General features: G+C 35.0%; 1 protein-coding gene and 1 long non-coding RNA gene across 2 annotated transcripts; one reads left to right on the forward strand and one right to left on the reverse strand.

Annotated features, from left to right (window-relative positions):
- Positions 1-2224: 2224 nt before the first annotated feature.
- Positions 2225-4108, forward strand: LOC138904242 (uncharacterized). The gene is made up of 3 exons (XM_070192746.1): positions 2225-2613; positions 2843-3080; positions 3149-4108. The coding sequence occupies exons 1-3, from the start codon at positions 2225-2227 to the stop codon at positions 4106-4108; spliced, it is 1587 nt and encodes a 528-aa protein (XP_070048847.1).
- Positions 4109-11353: 7245 nt separating this feature from the next.
- On the reverse strand, positions 11354-12940 carry LOC117278983 (uncharacterized). The gene is made up of 3 exons (XR_004509374.2): positions 12829-12940; positions 12262-12331; positions 11354-11655 (listed from the first exon to the last, which is right to left on the reverse strand). It is a non-coding gene; the product is annotated as an uncharacterized lncRNA (long non-coding RNA).
- Positions 12941-22092: the final 9152 nt, after the last annotated feature.

The raw sequence follows: 22092 nt of genomic DNA on the forward strand, positions 1-22092 counted from the left end.
TGGACGTTGAAAATTTATTTGTCATTAATAATTTGTAAATTGTATACTCCACACAAATATTAGAAGTAATTTATGGGGCTTCATATTTTTTGGGACCATATATATATATATATATATATATATATATATATATATATATATATATATACACACACACATTTTAGGCCTCGAATGTTATTGAGCCGTCCCTGAATATAAGTATGCTGCAACTAATTACCTACAAGAGATAGTAGTATTTTATAAACAAGCAAAATAACATTATTTTTCGCTGCTGGACGTTAAAAATTTATTTGTCATTAATAATTTATAAATTGTATACTCCACACAAATATTAGAAGTAATTTATGGGGCTTCATATTTTTTGGGACCTAAGACAAATGCCTTAGTTGCTTGGAGGTTCAGCATACATAGTTAACTTATCCCCTAATTAATTCAGTCAAATAAAAAGATTGAAAAAAGAGAAATAATATAATTGAAGAATGAAAAGGCAATGGTGTGCGCCTGCTATATTTGGCAGCAGAATAAGTTGTAACGTGTATAATCAATTTGCAAATTTGGCAAAGTAAGTTACAGGTGTCAGAACCAATCAGTTTTGATTGGTTAAAGCAGCGGTGCCTTTTGCTATAAATAGAAGCCTCGGTTTCTTAGTTTATGTACACCACAACAGAGGAGAGATAGGACGTGAGAATAGTAGAGAGTGAGAATAGTATTATAATGAAGTATGTAAAATAGCGGAGTCCAGAATTAAAATGTGATTCTTTTGGACTCAAAGAATAAAAATATATGAAAAAAATACATAGTGACAGTAATATATATAGCATCTTTTCAAAAGACGTTATACCTTAACGGCCGTTTGGTCAGTTAAGTATAACGTCTTTCACTAAGATGCTATATGTATTATGTTGGCCCACAAATAATTCTTTTGGGCTTAACTAATATAACAATAATTTAATTGGGTATAACCTCTTAAGCTAAGACGCTATACCTCAAATAATTCACCCCCTAACTAGTTTTTGCCTTATATAAGGACGTTAAGGATTTTGAAAAAAATCATCCAGAAATACTCTCAAGTGTCATAATGTCTGAAGAGCAAAGAATTAGAGTTTCATTATATGTGGGAGGTGGGGGGTGGGGTGAGGTTGTGGTGGCGAATAACTCAGTAAGCTATAGTTTATCTCCACAGTCTCATGTTAAGTTGCCACTTACAATGGATACGATACATTGGTATCGTTGTTATGTAAAAAAAAATGAGTGTGAGCAAACGTTCAGTGAATTTTAAAATAACCGGAAGATATCCGTATTCTGTGACTCCGCAAGGGGTTGCTTGTTATGCTGAGTTTAAAATCGAAGACGATGAAACTCTGAGAGATTTTTTGAGGACTGCGGATGAATACCAGGAATTTATTGTGATAAAAATATTAGAAATGTACGTCAAGGCTCAAGACGTTCGCAATAATGTGGTTGCGCAAAGTAGGGAAATTCCTCAATCATCGGGTGGTTATTTTGGAGCAGTTTTAGCCGAACAGGTTCCGGCTGAAAGAGTTTGGCCGGATCTAAACTTATCTCCACGGGCGAATGAGGAGCGAGGAAATAATTTCTCCCCTAGTATACATAATCCACAAGCACAGTGGTAAACTTTAATTTTCCTACCGTGTTATAATGTATATTTTTGTATATTGTATTTGTATTAACACTCATATATTCCACAGAGGGTACCGACCAGATATGAATTTTATAAGTTATGAACCAACGGTCAGTTGGAATATGCCGAGTTTTGGTGTGTTGGATCATGGTGGTCCATTTGGGAGTCAGAATCAACAAGATATCTTGCATCATGGGATATCAACACATTATGATTTGTAAGTGAATATATAAAGTTATATGTATTGTTTGGACCAATTTGAGCAACTCATTATTTCTTTGGTTGCGCTGTGAAAACGAGCAACTTGATGGTCATGTCCTTACTCAATTGCCCGAAGACGACGTATTTAATCGAGATCTGGTAGATGCACAGAGTCAAGAAGAGAATAGTGATTATAACAACAATACCGATGAGTCTGGATATGACACGCCCTTCCCTGACGAGGATGATGTTGAGGAGGAAGAGAATGTCGAACCTGATTTGACGAGGGAGCATGCTCCACCTCCCGTTAGGCCAAGAGTATACGAGTTCCACATGTAGTTTCATTCAAGGCATATTCCCTACCTTGATCATTTGCCAAATATGCCGGATGTGGATGCCCTCACAAGGGATATTGACAAAATTCGGTCAGCAATGTGGGATGAATTTAGACCAACGGTGCTGTCAAAGGGCATGTTTTTTCCTGATAAGGCGCGCCTAATCAGGGCAGTGAAAATATACAGCGTAAAAGAGTGCCGTGAGATGATGGTATGGGAGTCATCTTCGGATGTATACAAGGTTGTTTGTCGTAGATGGTTTACGGGTTGTACTTGGATGATGTGTGCGAGGAAGAAGAAAATAAATATGTGGGTTGTGGGTAAATACATTGGCACCCACAATTGTGAAATGGACACATTCAGCGAGAATCACTTTAACTTGGATGTTGACTTGATTTCTCTTGTCTTGATTCCACACATTGAAGTCTCCATAAGGTACAAGATCAAGAGTGTATTACATCTATCCACCAGAAATATGGGTGTACCATTACGAAAAGAAAGACATTTCTCGGGCGCAAACGTGCGTTTGAAATTGTTTACGATGACTGGGATAAGTCTTTGCATCTCTACCCGGGTACATTTCCGCATTGCAACATTTTAACCCTGGGACTGTTGTTGAATGGAAACTTGAGCAAAGTCCGGGAATACCAGAATATATATTCAGATACGTGTTCTGGGCCTTCAAACCATCAATTGATGGTTTTGTGCATTGCCGGCCGATAATATCCATAGACGACACTCATGTCTATGGAAAGTATGATATTAAGTTGTTGATCGCTGTTGCAATAGATGCTAATAGACAAATATTTCCCCTAGATTTTGCTATTTGTGCCAATGAAAGCCAAGAGACGTGGACGTTATTTTTGAACCACTTGAAGGAGCACGTTGTCAAACAAAGTCAGGTATTTGTCTAATATCTGATCGGCATGGAGGTATTTTAAGTTCTGTACAGCATTTGTCTGAATGGCAGGAACCGTATGCATACCACCGTGACTGTGTGAGGCACCTGAAGGCCAATTTCCAGAAGACATGTCCCAACAAGGACTTGCATGATTTAATGTGGATGGCTGCAACTGGTCACCAGGAGTGTAAATTCAGGAGGCGCATGGAATCTATCAGGCAGGAAGACGAAAGAGCCTATGATTGGTTGATGCGATATGAGCTTGACAAGTGGACATTGCATGCGGATGGTGGCAGACGATGGGGAACCCTGACTACAAATGTGCCAGAGTCTTTCAACAGTTTATTGAAGTCTGCACGTGAATTTCCTGTCACTGCCATGGTGCAGATGTCATTCAAACAGATGGCGGAGAGGTTTGTTGAAAGGAATAGAGGTGCATCAGAATTGATGGAGAGAGGTATTGAATTTATGCCAATACCAATGAAAATATTTGAGAAATATAGGAGGCGAACACATTGGCATTCATTTTTACAGTATTGCAACGAGCGAAATATTTTTGAAGTTCGCACTGTTATCCATCAAAACCAAGGGAATACTACACACACCATAAATTTATGTTCTTGTGGGAAATGGTCCATCTACCACGTGTCGTGCTCACATGCCATGAAGTTCTTTCAACATACAGGTTTCGCGGCAACCCAGTACGTTGATAAGAAATATAGTGCTGCTGCATACTTAAACACTTATAGTGGGCAGTTGCAGCAAGTAGGTACTGAGCATTATTGGCAGCCGGAACCATTTAAAATGGTATGTAATAAGGAGTATTTGCGTAAGCTACAAGTGCAAAAAAGAACGCGTATACGGAACCAAATGGATGTTGGTGATACCATTTATGCGCATAAATGTGGCATATGCTCGCAAACAGGACACGACTGTCGTAAATGTCCTTCAGCTGGTTTGGGTGTCGGTGGTAATCCTGCTCCTGGTGGAAGTTCATCTAATGTGCCCAACAATCAAGGATACACGTAGTATTTTTTTTCGTTATGTGGTTATAATAAGTGTATGTACTTGTTTATCTTGCCGAATGTATGAAATAAAATTATATTTCCATTGCTGTTAAATTTTTTTGATATTTAACATTAATACTTCAGTACAACAATCTAACATAAACCCATTAAAAAAAACAACCTTCAAAATAATCTTTTTGATATTTAACATTAATACACATAGTGGCATTTTTTTAATGGATGTTGTAATGTTTATTCAAAAGGTCTTTGAAATACATATGACTTGGTTCAGTTTAAGAAGCTTTCTTATTGTACCGTAAAGAATTATTAGCACGTGAAGCATAGCGCGGTTACATACCACATTATGTGTATTGTCTTGTCAACCTGATAAAGCCGTCGTTCTGGAAAAGTTATCTTCTGAAAAAGCATTACTGTACCGTATAGAATCATTAGCACGCGAAGCATAGCATAGCGCGGTTACATACCACGTTATGTGTATTGTCTTGTCAACCTGATAAAGCTGCCATTCTGGAAAAGCTGTCTTCTGGAAAAGCATTATTGTACCGTAAAGAATCATTAGCACGTGAAGCATAACGCGATTACATACCACATTGTGTATTTTTTTCTTGCCTATAAATGACTAGCACATTTTAGTTATTATCTACGCTTAACCAAAATAAATAGCAAAACTTTCCATAATTTTTTTATTTTTATTGCATTAACAAATGTCTGGACGCAATGACCAACCAAGGTGCAATTGTGGCAAACATGCGATTATGAAGGCATGTTGGTCCGATAGTAATGTTGAGCGCAGATACTGGACGTGTCTATACAGGTTTGGAGGTAATGACGGAAATCATTATATGTTTGAGGAATGGTATGATGAATCCATTAACCAAGAATACTACAAATCAATTTTGCAGTATGTTTGGTATATGAACGCTGAATACCATTACCAGATCTCTGAAATGCAAAAAGAAATTGCGGCACTGCAGGAGAAACTAAAAGAGGCGGAAGAAGAAAAAAATAAAATGGAAGAGAAATTTAAGTGGTTGGAGTAGAGGATAATGGGTGGTAGTGACTAAACAAACACATGTATATATTGAGTGTGGTATTTTATCTTTGTATTTTCCGTTTTATCTATTTTTATTAGTTGTATCGAATTTAAATTATGTTAAGTTGCTATATTTGTTTTGCCCAATTTTAGTATTAAAATAACAAAGAAACCGAGAAATAAGAACATAATACGCATATAATGCTAAACCATAGATAAAGTTGCTATTATTTATTGATTGTCATATGTGTATAAAATAAAAAAATCAATGTGTCCCATAGCTTTTATGCTTTAAAGCAGCCGCTGGCCTGAGGCGCATCCCATCCCGCCCGGCTACGCTATCAGGATCATCCTCATCACGTCGCCTCTTAATCGGAGGATGCGCTGCATCATGATCTTCAGTAAGGCTGGCAGGCTCGGTAGAAGGGGTCGTCGATCCAGCAGTAACCTACAGAATAATGAGATATTTTAGTATATGAAATATATATTAGTAATGCACGTGTTAGCTAAAAAAAATTAAAATGTCTTACCATGGTCTCATCGGCCTCCTCACTATAATCATCCGTCTTAGTTCTGTCCGTGACGGGCAAGGAAGATGGCTTCAAAAAAAATAATAGGCTTTAGATATTTATGACTAATCAATGATATAAACACAGATATAAATAATAGTAATATAAACTAACCAAATCCGGTGAAAGATCCTCAGCATTCCTCGATGATGAGCCATAACTCAGTCGGCACCCACTATCCACATCTCGTGGGCGACGAACAACAGCAACAGGCGATGCCTCTGGAGGGTCAGGAAAATACATATCCCAATAATGTGAGGTAAAGGCCGTGCCCGCGATCAATGGAGCTAACGGGGTCACCTGCGAAGTCCCTGGAGTAAGCCCCAACCTAAATGACGGGATATCACTAGGAGCTGACTGTGGCTCAGGGTGGTCACCCAGATGATCAACTCCAACATCCTCAACAGGTGCCTCAACACCCCCTTGCTTGGGACCTCCTCCTCCCCGACCCTATGACCTAGTGGGACACCCCTACCTCGTGGGACACCCCTGCCACGTCGACCACGTGCAGGCTGCACTGCTGGCCCACGATGGCACTGCTCTGGCGCCATATAATCAGCCTCTTGTCCTAAGCGCTCATCATCCCGGGCTCGCTGCAATGTCCGGGAAGCTAAATCTGTAACCTGCCGGCCATAGTCGTGCAAAGCGGCCGCTCCCTCGCCGGTATGCTGCTGCATCTACAGTCCCAACTGATGGAACAGATGTAGACTAATAACCTGCACAACATGCAACATATTAATTGCGAAACGATAATGTTAACATTATAACTAAGTATACCAAATAACATACCAATGCCTCATGCCTCCAAGCGTATGGAACGAACCGACCGCCAGCTCGATGAACGGGATTCCTGACGAAAAGTCAGGTAATGCTGCGGTACCAGCCCATATATGCATGCTCACCATCCATATATCGGGTGGAATGGGTGGCAGAATCAGGTCAGGCCGTTGGTCCCAAATCTCGATCTGCAACTCTAGCCATTCCTCATATGCTTGGTCAACCCTCGAACAATCATCCCGCTGGTAATGTGTCATAAGCCAAGCTGACGGTGGAGGTACAAGCTGCGGTCGACCAAACTGGCGAAGGACTCGCTCGGTGGCATGATGCTCGACATTATCAAGACACATCAACGGGACGGAAGAGCTCCAGATAAGTCGCCCGATCGAGCAATAATCGGGAAAACTAGCTTTTAGCTCGTCATTGTATGTCCTCCAAATGAACTATTACGTAAAAACATGAACCGTGAGTATACGCAATACATATGAATCCAGGCCAAGTAAACTTAAGTATAGAATTACCTACGCGTCCTCCAGCAAATCCAACAAATCCCTGCAATAGGGGAGATTATGCCGAGCCTCGTACCCGCGTCTGTGTCCCCGCCTATCAACCCACCTCCTAGCCAAAGGGAGAAATGGTAGAGGTAGTGCATCCTGAGCTATGGGTGGTAGAGGTGGCTGAAACTGCAGGAACCGCTCCTAGGCCCAAACCTAATATACAATTTGGACGTAAAGTTTAAGGTATATTTTAATGATGTATGTTATAATGAAGAGAGTATTTGACTATGTTTTCACCTGCAGCAGTGGCATAAATCCTGCAAATGTCTCGCTGGGTGCCCATGCATGCCCGGCATATCTGCCTGTACAAGTAGCCAAGAACAAAAGCTCCCCAGCTGTACTAATGTAAATCATCTAGCCGCTCAAGATGATGAAGAAATCTCAAGCTGACTAGGTTTCTCAAAGTGTTCGGGAACAATACGCCTCCAAACATAAGCAGCAACAACAACCTCGTGTACCGGTTAATATGAAGATCCGGTGTATCATGAGTAATGTCATCATGCATGGCCTCCAAATGCAGCCGGACGGGCGTCAACGCAAGACGACTATCCCCAACCAATACACCTTCCTCCTCTGGCCGAAAACCGGTGAGCCGCTGTAACGTCTCTAGGTACTGATCTCTCGTATAATCTCTCATGGCATGCGGCAAAGCAACAGGAAGTCCATCAACCGGCAGCCCATACAGAACCTCCACGTCCTACAGCGTGATAGTGGCCTCGCCAATGGGCAAATGGAATGTGTGCGTCTCTGGTCGCCACCGCTCTATCAGAGCCGTGATCAACGATCAATCTAGTTACAGCCGGCCGATCTCAATGATCCTATAGAAACCTGTATCCTGCAGGCGTCTAACTATACGGGGATGGAGCTGGCGGGTCTTAAGAAAGTCCCACATATCGTCTACTCTCCTAGAACATAAAGTCTGGGCCAATAACTGCCCCTCCCATATGTAGGAAGACCTATGCTCTGTCTATAGCAATAGTAGCTCTAGGGAGGCAGGTCCGGGATGCAAAGGCGGAACCTTCATGACGACTACTGTAAATTGAACAAAATTAATTACATTATTTTTCTTTTCCATTGCTTAAATATATTGCAATACCTTGAATATTAAATTTTATTTGATATTTTTACTATATTGTTAATTAACTTGATACATTTTCAATATTATAATTTTATATTTTATATGTTACTTTAATATGTTAGTTTTATAATTTTATATATTAGTTTCATTATTTTATATGCTTGTTAGTTATTCACCTATTTTTTACTATATAAGATTTAATTATTAAATATTCATATTTTGCTTCCGGATACAATATTTAACGCCCAGTAGCACCAATGTATCCCGAATTTTTATGTTCATGATGAGAAAAGTTTTTCATTTTTTCACTCAACATGTCTTTAATTTTATATGTTAGTTTTATTATTTAATATGTTAGTTTTATTATTTTATATGTTTGTTTGTTTGTTACTGACTTATGTTTTATTATAATAAAAGTAAATAATTAATTTTCATAATTATACAAGATTTAATTATTAAATATTCACATATGGGTTTCGGGCTCGATATTTGAGGCCCAGTAGCACCAAGTTATCCGAAAAATATTGTTGTTTTTTCATGTTATTTTCTTACGATCGTTGACTAGAATTGGACAGAGTTTGTGTTTGAACTATCAGCTATTTTGACGTATTTTTGGGTATAATAGATACTTAAATGATTAATTTCAATAACTACAAGGATACTACGCTAAAAAGCACTACATTTTACTACGCTAAAAGGGCACTACATTAGGCCACAAGATACCACTACAGGGAACTAAATTAACAATTTATCTAGTTTACTAATCTTTTAGTAAATAAATAATCTAAATCGGATAAAAATAACAAATTAATTTAATCACAAAACAATCACGAAAATACATATACCACAGTACAAACTAACTAATTAACATTTTTTTAACAACTAATAATAATTTCTCTATTTTACGAATATTTTTAGCACACTAAAACTATAGTCCGGAGAAAAAACAACAAATTAGTTAAATTACAAAACAATTACAAAATAACATAGAGCACATAAAAATAACTAATATGCATTTTTTATACAAGTTTTAACAAAAACTAAGTCGGAATACCTCGATTTAAGATTTTTAGAAAGTCAAAGATTTTGTGATTTGGAGTCGAAACAAGCAACAATGTCCGAGATAACGCCTTAGCTAGCATGTGGGATCGAGAATCTTTACTTTTTGTAGGACGGGTGGGCTCCACACAAGCTTTGTTTGATTAAAAATGGAGGGGGATGGGGGACGGTTCTGTTTTGGGTGAAGGGAAGGAGACGATATATTTATATGTATAGGGTCTTTTGTTAAGACGCTATGTATATAGCGTTTTAACAAAAGACGCTATAGTTTCCCGCTTAAATTAGTTCACATATAGCATCTTTGTAAAATACGATATACTTAACTGGCCAAACGACCGTTAAGGTATAGCGTCTTTTAAAAAGACGTTATATATATTATTGTCACTATGTATTTTTTTCATATATTTTTGTTTTTTGAGTCCAAAAGAACCACATTTTAGTTCCGGACTCTAAAATAGAGAGTTATTTTTAAAAAAATGTGAAGTAGTCTATTAAGGCTATCGTATGTATAATTTTTCACTATAGTAGTATTATATTTACGTGTGAAGTAGTCTATTGAAGTTTTTGCACGATGCGGTAAAGAAGTATTTATGCTATTACGTCAAGTAAGAGATAGTTACATGTAATCACTGTTTGATCAAAAATATGGCTATTGGTTTAAGTAATTAAATTTATGTAATTATGAGTTAAATTTAGTTAACAATAGTATTGCTAGATGTAGTTTTCGAGAGCACAATAAACATTAGATGAGTCTGGTCAAATAATGATAACAATATGTAACAGCTATTCCAAAAAATATGAGCAATAATGTAGCAGTTAATAGCAATGAATAACAGTAAATGACATTTAAGAAAATAGGAGGAATGATTTACCCAATAAAGGGTGAACTAGACGGTTGTTCCTCCCGACAATGATGAGTGACAGACAAATCCTTGAATGTTCGAGTTATTCTCGGATCTGATAGAAAATATATGGAATAATATAGATAAGAATCTCAATGAAAAAGTGGTGTTTGTATCTAAGTAAGAGAGAGAGAATCTTTTTGTCGAAGTATGTTCTTACAAATGAACATTATGTCCTGGGAAGCTACATCTAGAAATATTATTGTTAACTAAGTTTAACACATAATTATATAAATTTAATTATGTAATTATTGGTTAAACTAAGTTAACAATCACGCTTATGGTACCTGTTGATTAGTTATCCAAAACCTGATATTATAACATATTTGCATCTACTAATAAAATAAAAATTCTTTACATTGTCTCTCAACTACTCGTTTGCCATGCTTTATTTCTTTTTTCTACCCTTTTTCTTGAGCTTGAAGTGACTTTGCCTATTGGATAATGAGAACACTAATTTAGTCAGAGCAAAAATTGACCATTACCCTCAATTATATGTTCCTGAGGCAAAAAGTTTAGTGATCTCAAAAATTGGCTAGAACCAATGATATGATGCCAGTAGAGATTTATTCATATTTTCGTATGTATCTGCATTTTTTATTGTTGAAAGATGGGCAGATTTCGTGGAGATATTTAAGGGATACGAATGTGATTGTTCTTTAGCAATATAGTTCGTACATGATTTTGTAGGATTCGATGGAGAATCAAATCTATCCTTAGCTGTAACCAAGATCATGTTATTTATACTTTACACTATTGAATAAAAGTAATTTGGGCTTTTGAAGTTTTTATACTAAAAATAGTACGGGTTATTTAATTTTCGGACTGGTAATTTAAAAATAGTCATCGTTTGTAAAGTCATTGAAAAATAGCTACTATTTTACTGCAACGCGGACCGGTCCAGCATAATATACTGGAGATTGATGCACATGTGTATGAACTTTCAGCATATTATGCTGGAACTCCAACACACATTGAAAGTTTCAGCATAATATACTAGAGATTGGAGCACCTGTGTATGAACTTCCAGCATATTATGCTGGATCGGTATATTATACTGGAACTCCCGTATATTATGCTGGAGTTCTAGTATAATATACTTGAACTCCAGTATAATATGCTGGAGTTCCAGTATATTGGAACTCCAGTATAATTGTCACGTCCCAAACGACCCCCTAAATGTGACTGACACGTAGCTAATACTACCCGCTAGGCGAACCAATTCATGTACTCTTAACCTGTTATATAAGCATTGAGAGAAACACGTACTAGCCCAAACGCATTAAATATTACTAAATACGAAATAATTATTCGACTAAAATCATAATTTATTTATAAATCTAAAGAACACCCAAATAATAAATCTCTAACCCAAATTCCATACTAAGACCGTGGAACATCTAACATAGTAATAGAAGTTTAAGTAACGGGCATGCAAACTCGAAAGAAATAATAGACATAAGATAGATAGAGCTGAAACAACGACCTCCACGAATAATGTGGCGGCTCACCTCAGCAATAAGATCCACTCAGCGAACTCGTTAGCCACTAGCCTCGCCCTCAACAACAGTATCTGCATGGACATGCAGGTAAAGAGTAAGTTATACGTAAATATAACTCAGTAAGATCCTCGCCCCGCCACTCTGAATACCTCTGGAACAAGTGTTAGAAAGTACAAATACACAACGAACACATAAATAATATGCACAAAAATTCTTTCACCATATAATTACTTTATAAGGTCCAAACAATTATTCAACAATAATATTATATATATCTCAACACAATTTATACTAAGGACTTGTTATTAACGGCAGTGCAGGAAATTAACCATACACCCCAACGAATCCACGACACCATACACAATGCCCCAAATCTATCACGACGACATACACAATGCCCCAACTATATTACGGCGGCATACACAATGCCCCAAATATATCACAGCGGCGAAGAAATAATTTCTAACGCCCCAACACCATAGCACGAGGCTACACCACATCACAAATCACTTATTAAATAATTTTAACTTTTTACAAAATAATATATATTTACGGTTGGTCAAAGACCACCGATTCTACCAAGCGCACGCTCATCCCAACACATGAACCAGGCAGACAAAACATACTTTCAAAATGAGTTTTAGAAAACAAGCACCAAAGGTTAAAGTCTCACTTACCTCGCTAACGGAAAGTTCTCAACCTTGCAACGTCTAGAACACCAATCAAACGGTCTCTAATAACCTCGATCTATGCAAAATATTAATTAACATTATCAAATGCGCTATTCGGGGTCAAATCTCAATCTCACTAACTTTCAATCTCAAACTAACTCTTAATATTTTACACCTTAATAAAAGTATATCCCAATATCTTAATCTAAACATAATATTCAATTACAATTCTTTTAAAGTAATACCCTCAATTTAACTCAATATTAGATTCAGTTTTGTACGTTAGTACTTTAATTCTAAAGATAGTAACCAAACAGTAAAGTCAGAATCTATATTATTTAAAAAATTAAGATTTGTACAGTAGCATCAAACAAAAAGTAACGTGCCATGGATTCCCACTGATGCAGCGTAAATACATAAGTATTCATTGTTAAAATTTCAATATTACACCCAAGTTAGTCATTGCCATAATAATTCCTTCCATCATTATGTCTCATAATCATTATCCATATATTACATCACTCCACTTTTATTGAATTGGTTGCGGTAGGTAAAAATTAGATATATGCATACCTTGTAACTTGGATTCTTTTATAAGGATTTCTGCACAGTAATTGGTACAAGTTGTCTGGCTTATAATGCAGGTTGCCGAAGACACAGTATTTTCCCCCAATATTGTCTACTGCTACTATTCTCTCTCCAAAAACCTAACTGTAAATATATATTCTAACCCCTAAGTCTTAAAAGTAGCCGCATAAGATATGGGCTTAAAGCCCACTTCTTTTATCCATATTATTTAAAATTAAAATTTTTTACCTCCTATAGCAAAATTTTACACCTTATTTATTATAAATAAATACCCTTTTAAAATATTTTTTTCTATAGCTATCTTTTAGTTTTTATAGCAAAATATGTATTTATGGTCACTTCCTACCGTTAAGCCATTAAATACGATGTGTAATATTTTTTTCTCTCCTACTTTCTGTTCTTTCTCTCACAAGATCACCATATAGTATCCAACTTCTCCCTCCACGATCTCTCTCCACTATTTCTCTCTCACAACGCCAGTCTCTTCCCCATTCTATATCCACAATTCTCCACTGATTCATTTCCATTGTCTCTCTCAATTTTTAATATTTTTTACTCCAAAAAGTTGTGGTAAGTGTTAAAGTTGTTAGATTTTCGCTGGTACTATGCTTCTTCTGTTTCTCTTTACTATTTTTTTTAATAAATAATCACCATTGTTATGATTTCACCAGAAAACTCGAAATTTCATATCCAATGGCTGATTCAACAACTAAGGAGAGGGTTACCCGAGATATACCCACCAAATCACTCAATTTCGAAGAGCCATCTTTCGATTTGCAAATCACTCAAGTGGAACATGTACTTGCAGGTTCAACAGCAAATACATACAACAGAATATAATTGGCTTGAGAATACAGTTGAAAACAGTTAGTTGAAATACATAACTAAAACTAGAATAAATAGTGTATTTTAAAAAGTTGTTGAATAAAATAAAATACATCTAAATACATATAAATACAACAGTCAAGAGTCACTGTAATAAGTATAATTGAGTTTGTTGAGTTATATTAGGAATCTATCACGTTAATTGATTTACTTACCGTTTTTAAACAGCTGGAGAGACCTTTTTTTTCGTAGATTTCCATTACTGTATTCACAAATACAGCTCGCGAATACATATGAATATAGTCTATGTTAGCTGGACTTTCCTGTTTTTCGTCGAGTTTTGCTACTGTATTCATGAATACAGTAGCTTGAATACATCGAATACACTCTATAACAAGTGAAAAGATAACTGTAGGAAGTAATTAAGTAAATGGTAGCTATAGCAAGTTAATATCCACTAAACAATAGTAGTTTCTGAAAATTTCTCTTAAAATTACTACCTTGCTAATTAGCATGCGTAATTATAAAATAGGCCCACTAGCTATTTATTTAGTGCATTATCTTATATATTATAATCGATTATTTTCTACTAGCTTAGTACTTCTTCAATAGCTACAAAATAAATTAATTTTCTAGTCTCATAATTTAATTAGTATATAGAAAAAATAAATTCGGGTTATTACATTCCCCCCACTAAGAAGAACATTCGTCCTCGAATGTTAAGCAAGTTATACCCTAGAAAAGAAATGTATGAATACTTCATCGTTACACTTATCTTGTATTTTCATATTTACACTACATACGCCTCGTGTAACTCATTTGAGAACTTGTTAACAACTATCACTATCCCAAGAGTTAGAATCTCTACTCTAGTGTCTTAAATCATAGTTAGATATATTGAACACTTTCTATTCATCTCATGTAAAACCTTCGTATAAGGAACTTCCTTGCCCAAGGCAATCGTGAACACATTTCCATGTCATTCTAAGACTATAAGAAACAACTAATTAATATTATTTACCTGGCAATTGTGCGTCACATAGCACGACACCACTCAATCCATACACATAGTAATATTAAAGTCAGACATCAGAAACATTAGTAAAGTGACTATAGTGTCCCTTCCGTGAACAAATATCACACCTTCTCTATATACTCTATCCACAAATATAATCTCCCCACTAGGATCGTCACCACGTATGGCACATTAAGAGACCCGACTCCCCGTTCTAAATTTAAAGCTAAAAATAAGGACACATACGAATACCATATGGACAACAGTAATACCTATGACTACCACATTATATGCCTCAGCATCCTGTCTGGTTTTGCAAAGAATCTCGGCAGTTCACCCGCGTCTTGGAGTTCCAGTATATTATACTGGAATATTTTTCGAATTTTTAACAGTGTTTTCGTTCAAATTTATATTTACATAAAAAGTGGCTAAATTTCGATTACTTTTGAAACTGTGGCTATTTTTCAATTACCACTTGTAAATCTGGCTTTTTTTTGAATTTCTCCTGTTTTTATCATATACACAAAATTAAGCTGGTCGTTTGATATTTCTATATTTATGTGACATGTAAAACAAAAATACAGTAAAATTTTAATACAAATGGCAGGTCTAACATGAGGAAAAATTACGGGAGCATCATAGGAATGATGTAGATAACTATTTGAGATAGGATTAATAATCATAGGGTGTGTTTGGTACGAAGGGAAATACTTTTCGAAAAATAGTTTCCAATTTTTTCACGTTTGGTTGGCTTAAATATTTTGAAAAATATTTTCCTTGTCAATTCATTTTCCTCCAATTGGAGAAAAATATTTTTCCTATCAAAAATAGGAAAAATATTTTTCAAAACTCTTTTTCAACATTCACCACCTTATTTCTCATAGCACCAACTCACCCTCACCCACCCCACCCCCCACAAAATCCCAACCCCCTCCTCCCAATCACACCCCACCCACCCCAACCTTTATTTTTTGACAAAATTACATCATATATCACTTGGGCCATACAACCCATTAGAAAATAGTCCACATTTGAAGCCCTAACCTGGTTTGACCCACATTGTATATGTTATGAAATTTTGTTTTCACCCGGTAGCCCACAAATATTATTAACGGTATTTTAGTTTTTTTTAAAAAAAAAATTCTCTCTCTCTCTCTCTCTCTCTCTCTCTCTCTCTCTCTCTCTCTCTCTCTCTCTCTCTCTCTCTTCTTCTCACGCTCGTTTCATAGAAGTACGAAGGCAACCGTCCTCCATTGTTGTGTCTCAAGTGATTTTTCGAGCTTTCACTCTTATTTTAAGGTAATTTTCATTTCATTTTATGCTTTTACCACTGTTTTCGTTTTAAATTTTGTTTTATTTTTAATTTTTTGGCTTTTCTGATTTTGAATATTTTTGTTTTACAATGTTGTTGTGTTTTCCTTTCAATTTTGTGTTCCTTCTATCTTTATTCTGGGCCTAAACTTGGAGTTTTAGTTTGCATGCTTTATTATTTCGACTTTTAGTATAATTTATTTTTTGAGTTTTGTTCCAATTTGGGAAAATTGGCTCATGTGACCACGAAGGATTGGTTCCACTCGCTTGCGTATTGTGGTCGGCCTTTGATTGACACGATATTTAGTAACTTTCTGTCCTAATGCCTTTTTTTGTTGCGTATCTTTATTGTTTGAGACCCCTCATAGTGTACACATAACTTTGTATAATCAAATGTAATATATTTGTATAATTACGGTATAAGCTTATATAACCTTGTATAAATATGTATAACTCTGTATATTACTGTATAAATTTGTATATTCAAAAAATCTGCATCATATATTGCTTTTTTGTAGTACTTTGAATCATTTAGTAGTGATGATTATTTTTGTTTTATTTTTCTTGCCTCACCACTTGGATGTCATCTTTTACTATTTGTGGAAGAGGAAAAAATATGGGCCGAATGTTTTCGTAAGGTGTAATAGAACCGACTTTGCCTTTGGTAACAAGATCAATTCAGTGTATAAAGATTTTAAAGTGAAGCAAGATCCTTCTGTGATTCCTGAAGGGCATGAAATAGATGAGTACATTAGAGGCTTTTATTGTGATGCAAATGTAGCGTGGCACACTATTGACCACGTGTTATTCCCTATTTATGTCAAGCGTGGAAGAGCTAAATTGGGCCACTGGGTTTTGGGGTTGTTTACGTTCATAGATAGGTGCATCCACATCTATGACTCTAACCGTGGAGCTATTAATGACATACTTGCTTTGGATGCTGCATTACCTTATGCAATTTTGATACCTTACTTCTTGAACAGTTCTGATTTTTATGTCGAGAAGAAGGCCATTGATTGGAAAAATAGTGCATATACCGATAAATCTCATTCTGATGCTTTGCAGATTAGTCTGGTTAATAATGTGCCACAACAGATCAAATGGTAGGTTAATCTTAGTTGTTTTACTATTTGTGTACCTATTTACAGTAACGTACAAAGAATCTGATTTTTTTAATTACAGTGATTGTGGTGCTTTTGTTGTTGGCTTTGCTGAGAATTTCATCCTAGGTAAGGAAATACGAAAAGATATTTTTGACATTGAGACACTTCGCACCAGGTGGGGATCTCTGTTGTGGGATTATGGATGGAAAAATCAACAGTCTGGTGCAATTAGCGGTGATGAAATCACAGGGAGACTTTTCAGGAAGAGGAAGAGGTGACGCCCGAGAAAGTAGTTCTGTTTTTGTTTTCATTTTAATGTAGATGACTTTATTTGTGTAGTTTGTGGTGGTCATTACACATTGTGGCTGTGAATGAATTACATTTTAATGAATATTTCAGTTGCTTTTTTCTTTAAAAAGTATGTATTTTCGTTATTGTTGCAGTTTTGTCAATATTGCAGGGTTTATACATATGTATACAATAATATACATAGTTATATAATTTTATACAAATTTATACTCTCATTTATACATCTGTATACATATAATGACATTGATTGTTTGTAGTCCTGTTTTGTATTTGTACAATCTATCAATATATTTAGCACCATTAAAAGCAGTAACACATATTATTGGATAATCAAAACATGGATAATGAAACATATTTAACATAATTACAACCTATAGTGTAAATTATAATTTTTATTGACATTTGTAACTCAATTATTTGTGAAACTTAACTACTCAACAAGGCAACATATGTAATAGGAAGTGTTATGTTTCCAACTATTTATTTTGGTCGATTCTTACATGTATTTCTATTGTGACCATTTTGTCCACACAGAGAACATGAAAACCCCATCTTATACTCTTTCTCTGAAGCCGGTTTGAGTCTTTCCTTTCTTGGCCTTCCTGCATTTATTCTCCCTTTTGGTGGCAGGACTACATCTTCCAACACCTCTATTGGGATTTTTCATAAACTCTCATCTAGCATCGGATTCACTGAAAATTCATAAGTTCTAAGGAGGTTATCCTTCTTGTAGTAAAAAGAGCAATACTGGCCAGGTTTCAGCTGCTGGTTCTTCAAAACCGCCCAAGCATACGGACATGGAAGTTCATCCATTTGAAATTTTTCGCAACTACATGTTCCCTCTTCAAGGCACACTATGTTTCGCCTTACCCCTTCAAGCATAGTATATAACTACTCCGTAGCAGGCCTCACCTGCAAAAGTTTTTTTTTTTTTTTTTTTTAAAAAAAGAAGAAGTTAAAGCACATTTACATTATTATATAGCGTTATACATCCTTATACAAACAATAAAATGCAAGTCAGTAGTGCTATGCATCATTATAGTTAATTTATTTTACCGTCATTTGCTCCGATGCAATAAGATTTTCCTGAAGGAGTTTGTTGTACTTTTTGCCAAGCTCTGTAGATGTCTCCATTACACTTTTTCTATTTTTGTTATTCCATTGTTGTAGCAAATTTTTCATGTACTCCAACAATCGCATTATTGGTAGCTCTCTAGCATCTTTGCTTGCTGCATTAATTGACTCTGCAATATTGGAAGTCATTACCATCGACCTTTTAACTTTGGAGTATGCCCTAGACCACCTTTCGTAACCAATTTTGAACAAGTAAGGCTGCACCCTCGGATTAATTTTGCACATCTATGTCATATGATAGTCAAACTTCTCTATCGTGTAAGCTCCGGCCAAAGCGAAGAAGATATCCTTCAATTGTTTGTGATATTTCTTGAATGTGCGCTTGATATTCCGCCACAAGTAAAACATGCAAATACAATGTGAAACTTCTGGGTATACAACTTTTGTGGCATAGAAGATGCTTTCATTTCTATCTGAAACTATACGCATCCATTCCCTAACACCAAAAGTGCCCTTTATCTAGACGAAGAACCACTCCCAAGATTTATTATTCTCTGAATCTACAATTGTATATGCAAGTGGAAGTATTTTTCCTGTTTATACAAAGTAGATATTAGGATTCAGACAATTATACAAATCTTATACACAGTTATACACGAATATACAACTTTATACATACTGCAAATTTTATAAAAATAATAGCTCTTAAATCCTATACACGTTTATACATGAAACTACAACATATATTATACAAACTGCAGAAACAAAGTAGATGTAGTCAACTCACTAGCTCTATCCTGTGTGCAAGCAGTCAATATAGTACCCTTATATGATGCTTTAAGGAAACTTCCGTCAACAACCATTATCGGCCTGCAATGCTCCGAACCCTTGATAGATGCATATAGCAAAACATATGCGTAAAGAAAGCATCCATCTTATGATTTGTGCAACTTTGTAACTGTTCCTGGATTTGTATGCTCCAACATATACAAATACCTCACCAACTCCTTATATGAATCGTTCATATTCCCTCTTTTCATCACACTGACAACTGTCTCTTTATCTTTATAAACTTGATCCTACATTCCTATTCAACTAATTCATTTAACATATTATCTATTATACCATAATCAGTGTTTTCAATAAATTCGATATCAGGCATAATCTCAATGCTATCAATTGTGGATGCATCTTCAATATCATTTACACGATTGCCTTTATCTATACAACTTGAACTTGTAGCAATCAAACAATTATCATAAATCTCTTTCACAGTCACACACAACGAGTACTCAGTGAAATCCAAGTTTTTCTTCTTTAATTCAATATACACCCGAACACCAGCATCGTTGTAAATCAGAATCGATGGCAAACCATCCTTTGAGAGAAACTTAATCTCTAATGTATTTAACTCAGAATCAACTCTAATCTGTTTCGAAATTGCTTCAAACTCAGAATCGCCGACGAAATTGATAAATTTGTTGTCATCCCATTCACCACTATGAAGAACCTAAACTAGTTAAAGCTCCATCGAACAAAAAGTTAAAATCAAAATTGCAGCAAAAATGAAAATCACGCTGATTGCAGCAAAAAAAATTCACTTTTCGTGTTTGATTTGCTGTTAATTCGAGATGAAGAAGAATTTTTAGGTTTTTTGGAGTTACATTGAGTGTAATATCGCGTTTTTGTAGATTTGGGGAAGAAGAATGGAAAGAATGAAAGAAAATCCCGCTAAAAGAGAGAAAATCCCGGTTTTGAATCCCCAAAAATAGAAATAACGCCCCTTTTTCGGATATGGACCTGTTATTTTTGGGCTACTCAGTTATAAATTGAAATATGAGTTATAAAATTAAAAAATAGGGAGCCCAATTATTTTTATGTGAAATTTTCCCTTGTTTTTTTTTTCGTATACATCTGCATTTTTTATTGTTGAAAGATGGGCAGATTTCGCGGAGATATTTTAGGGATACTAATGTGATCGTTCTGTTTCCTACATGATTTTGTGGGATTCAATGGAGATTCAAATCTCCTTAGCTGTAACCAAGATCATGTTATTTATAGTGTATATAATACTATTGAATAAAAGTAATGGGCTTTTGAAGTTTTTATCATATTACACAAAATTATGCAGGTCGTTGATGTTTCTATATTTATGTGATAGGTAGTGTTTTGGTTTGGATCGATTTTTCTCTAAAAAGAAATCAAATCAAGTAAGTCAATTTTTCAAATATTTGAATCAAACCAAACCAATTAAGTCTGTTTTTATCGATTCGGTGTATGTCGATTTTTGTCGGTTCGATTTTTTCGATTATTTATCGATTTTTTCTTAAATATGAGATATACACTACCAAACACATATTTCGGCGACTATATTTTCAACATAACACTATCAAATAAATTACTTTTTGAGAAATCTATCATTTATCAAGATATATTGATGATAATTGAACCAAATAGTGATGAATAATTTTAGGACTCAAAATAAATTATTTTTAATATGAAATAAATTCTTGTACTTAGCAAAAGAAAACTACTAATCAAATAGAATGTAAAGGCAAAGAACTAGATTAAAAGTGCAAACTATTAAAATGTAACATAAAATTTTAGAAATATTGTATAAACATATACATATATATAGGTATAATAATAAATTTTAAATAACTACTTTTATATTCGGTTTGGTTCGGTTTTTTTCGGTTATATTTTGATTAAACCAAAGTCAAACCAAATTTGATCTGTTTTTAAAATTCAAAACCAAACCGAAAAAGTATCGATTTTTTTAGTCGGTTTGATTCGTTTTGGGTTTGATTTTATTTTTTCGGATTTTTATGAACACCCCTAAAGATATATAATACGTTAATACAGTAAAATTTTAATACGATTGGTATTTCTAACATGAGGGAATTAAAGTTATGGGAGCATCACAGGAATGGGGTAGACAACCAATACAATATATTTGAGATAGGGTTACTAATCATCTAATACGAATTATAATGAAGTTTTGGCTTTATTAGCTGCCCGGTCTAAATTATTGTTTACGCGAAAGAATAGAGAACTACTTGTTCCTTCCACATTTTTTGACATGTTTTTTCCATCAATTTCTTTCCGTGGAACTATTGACCATTTCATTCTTGCACAAGAAGTGGATGACTTTTTTTTAAAATAATTTTTGTGTTATGTGGTCCTAAACCCCGACCTACAATTATCCCATTCCGTTTCTCCTAGTGTTTTTCTAAATTAAATATTTTTCAAAAATATATTTTTTGTTACTTAACCAAACACCAAAAATTAAGTAAGAAAATCCCATATTTTCCGACAAAAATTTCCAAGGAAAATATTTTTCAAACCAAACACACCCTTAAGCATGTTTAACCAAACTTAAAAAAATCAGCTTATTTTGAGAAGTATTTTTTTAAAAGTGTTTTTTTCAAAAGTACTTTTTGGTAAGAAACAGTTTGTATTTGACCAATTAATTTGAAAAATATTTCTGAGTTTAGTGTTTGACCAACCTTTTAAAAAGTGCTTTTAAAAAAAAAGCTACTTTTTTCTATTTCTCCAAAACTACTTGTGCTTCTACTCAAAATCACTTTTCTTTCTTCTAAAAGTTTGGCC

Source organism: Nicotiana tomentosiformis, chromosome 2 (genome assembly GCF_000390325.3).
Source record: "Nicotiana tomentosiformis chromosome 2, ASM39032v3, whole genome shotgun sequence".
NCBI lineage: Eukaryota > Viridiplantae > Streptophyta > Magnoliopsida > Solanales > Solanaceae > Nicotiana > Nicotiana tomentosiformis.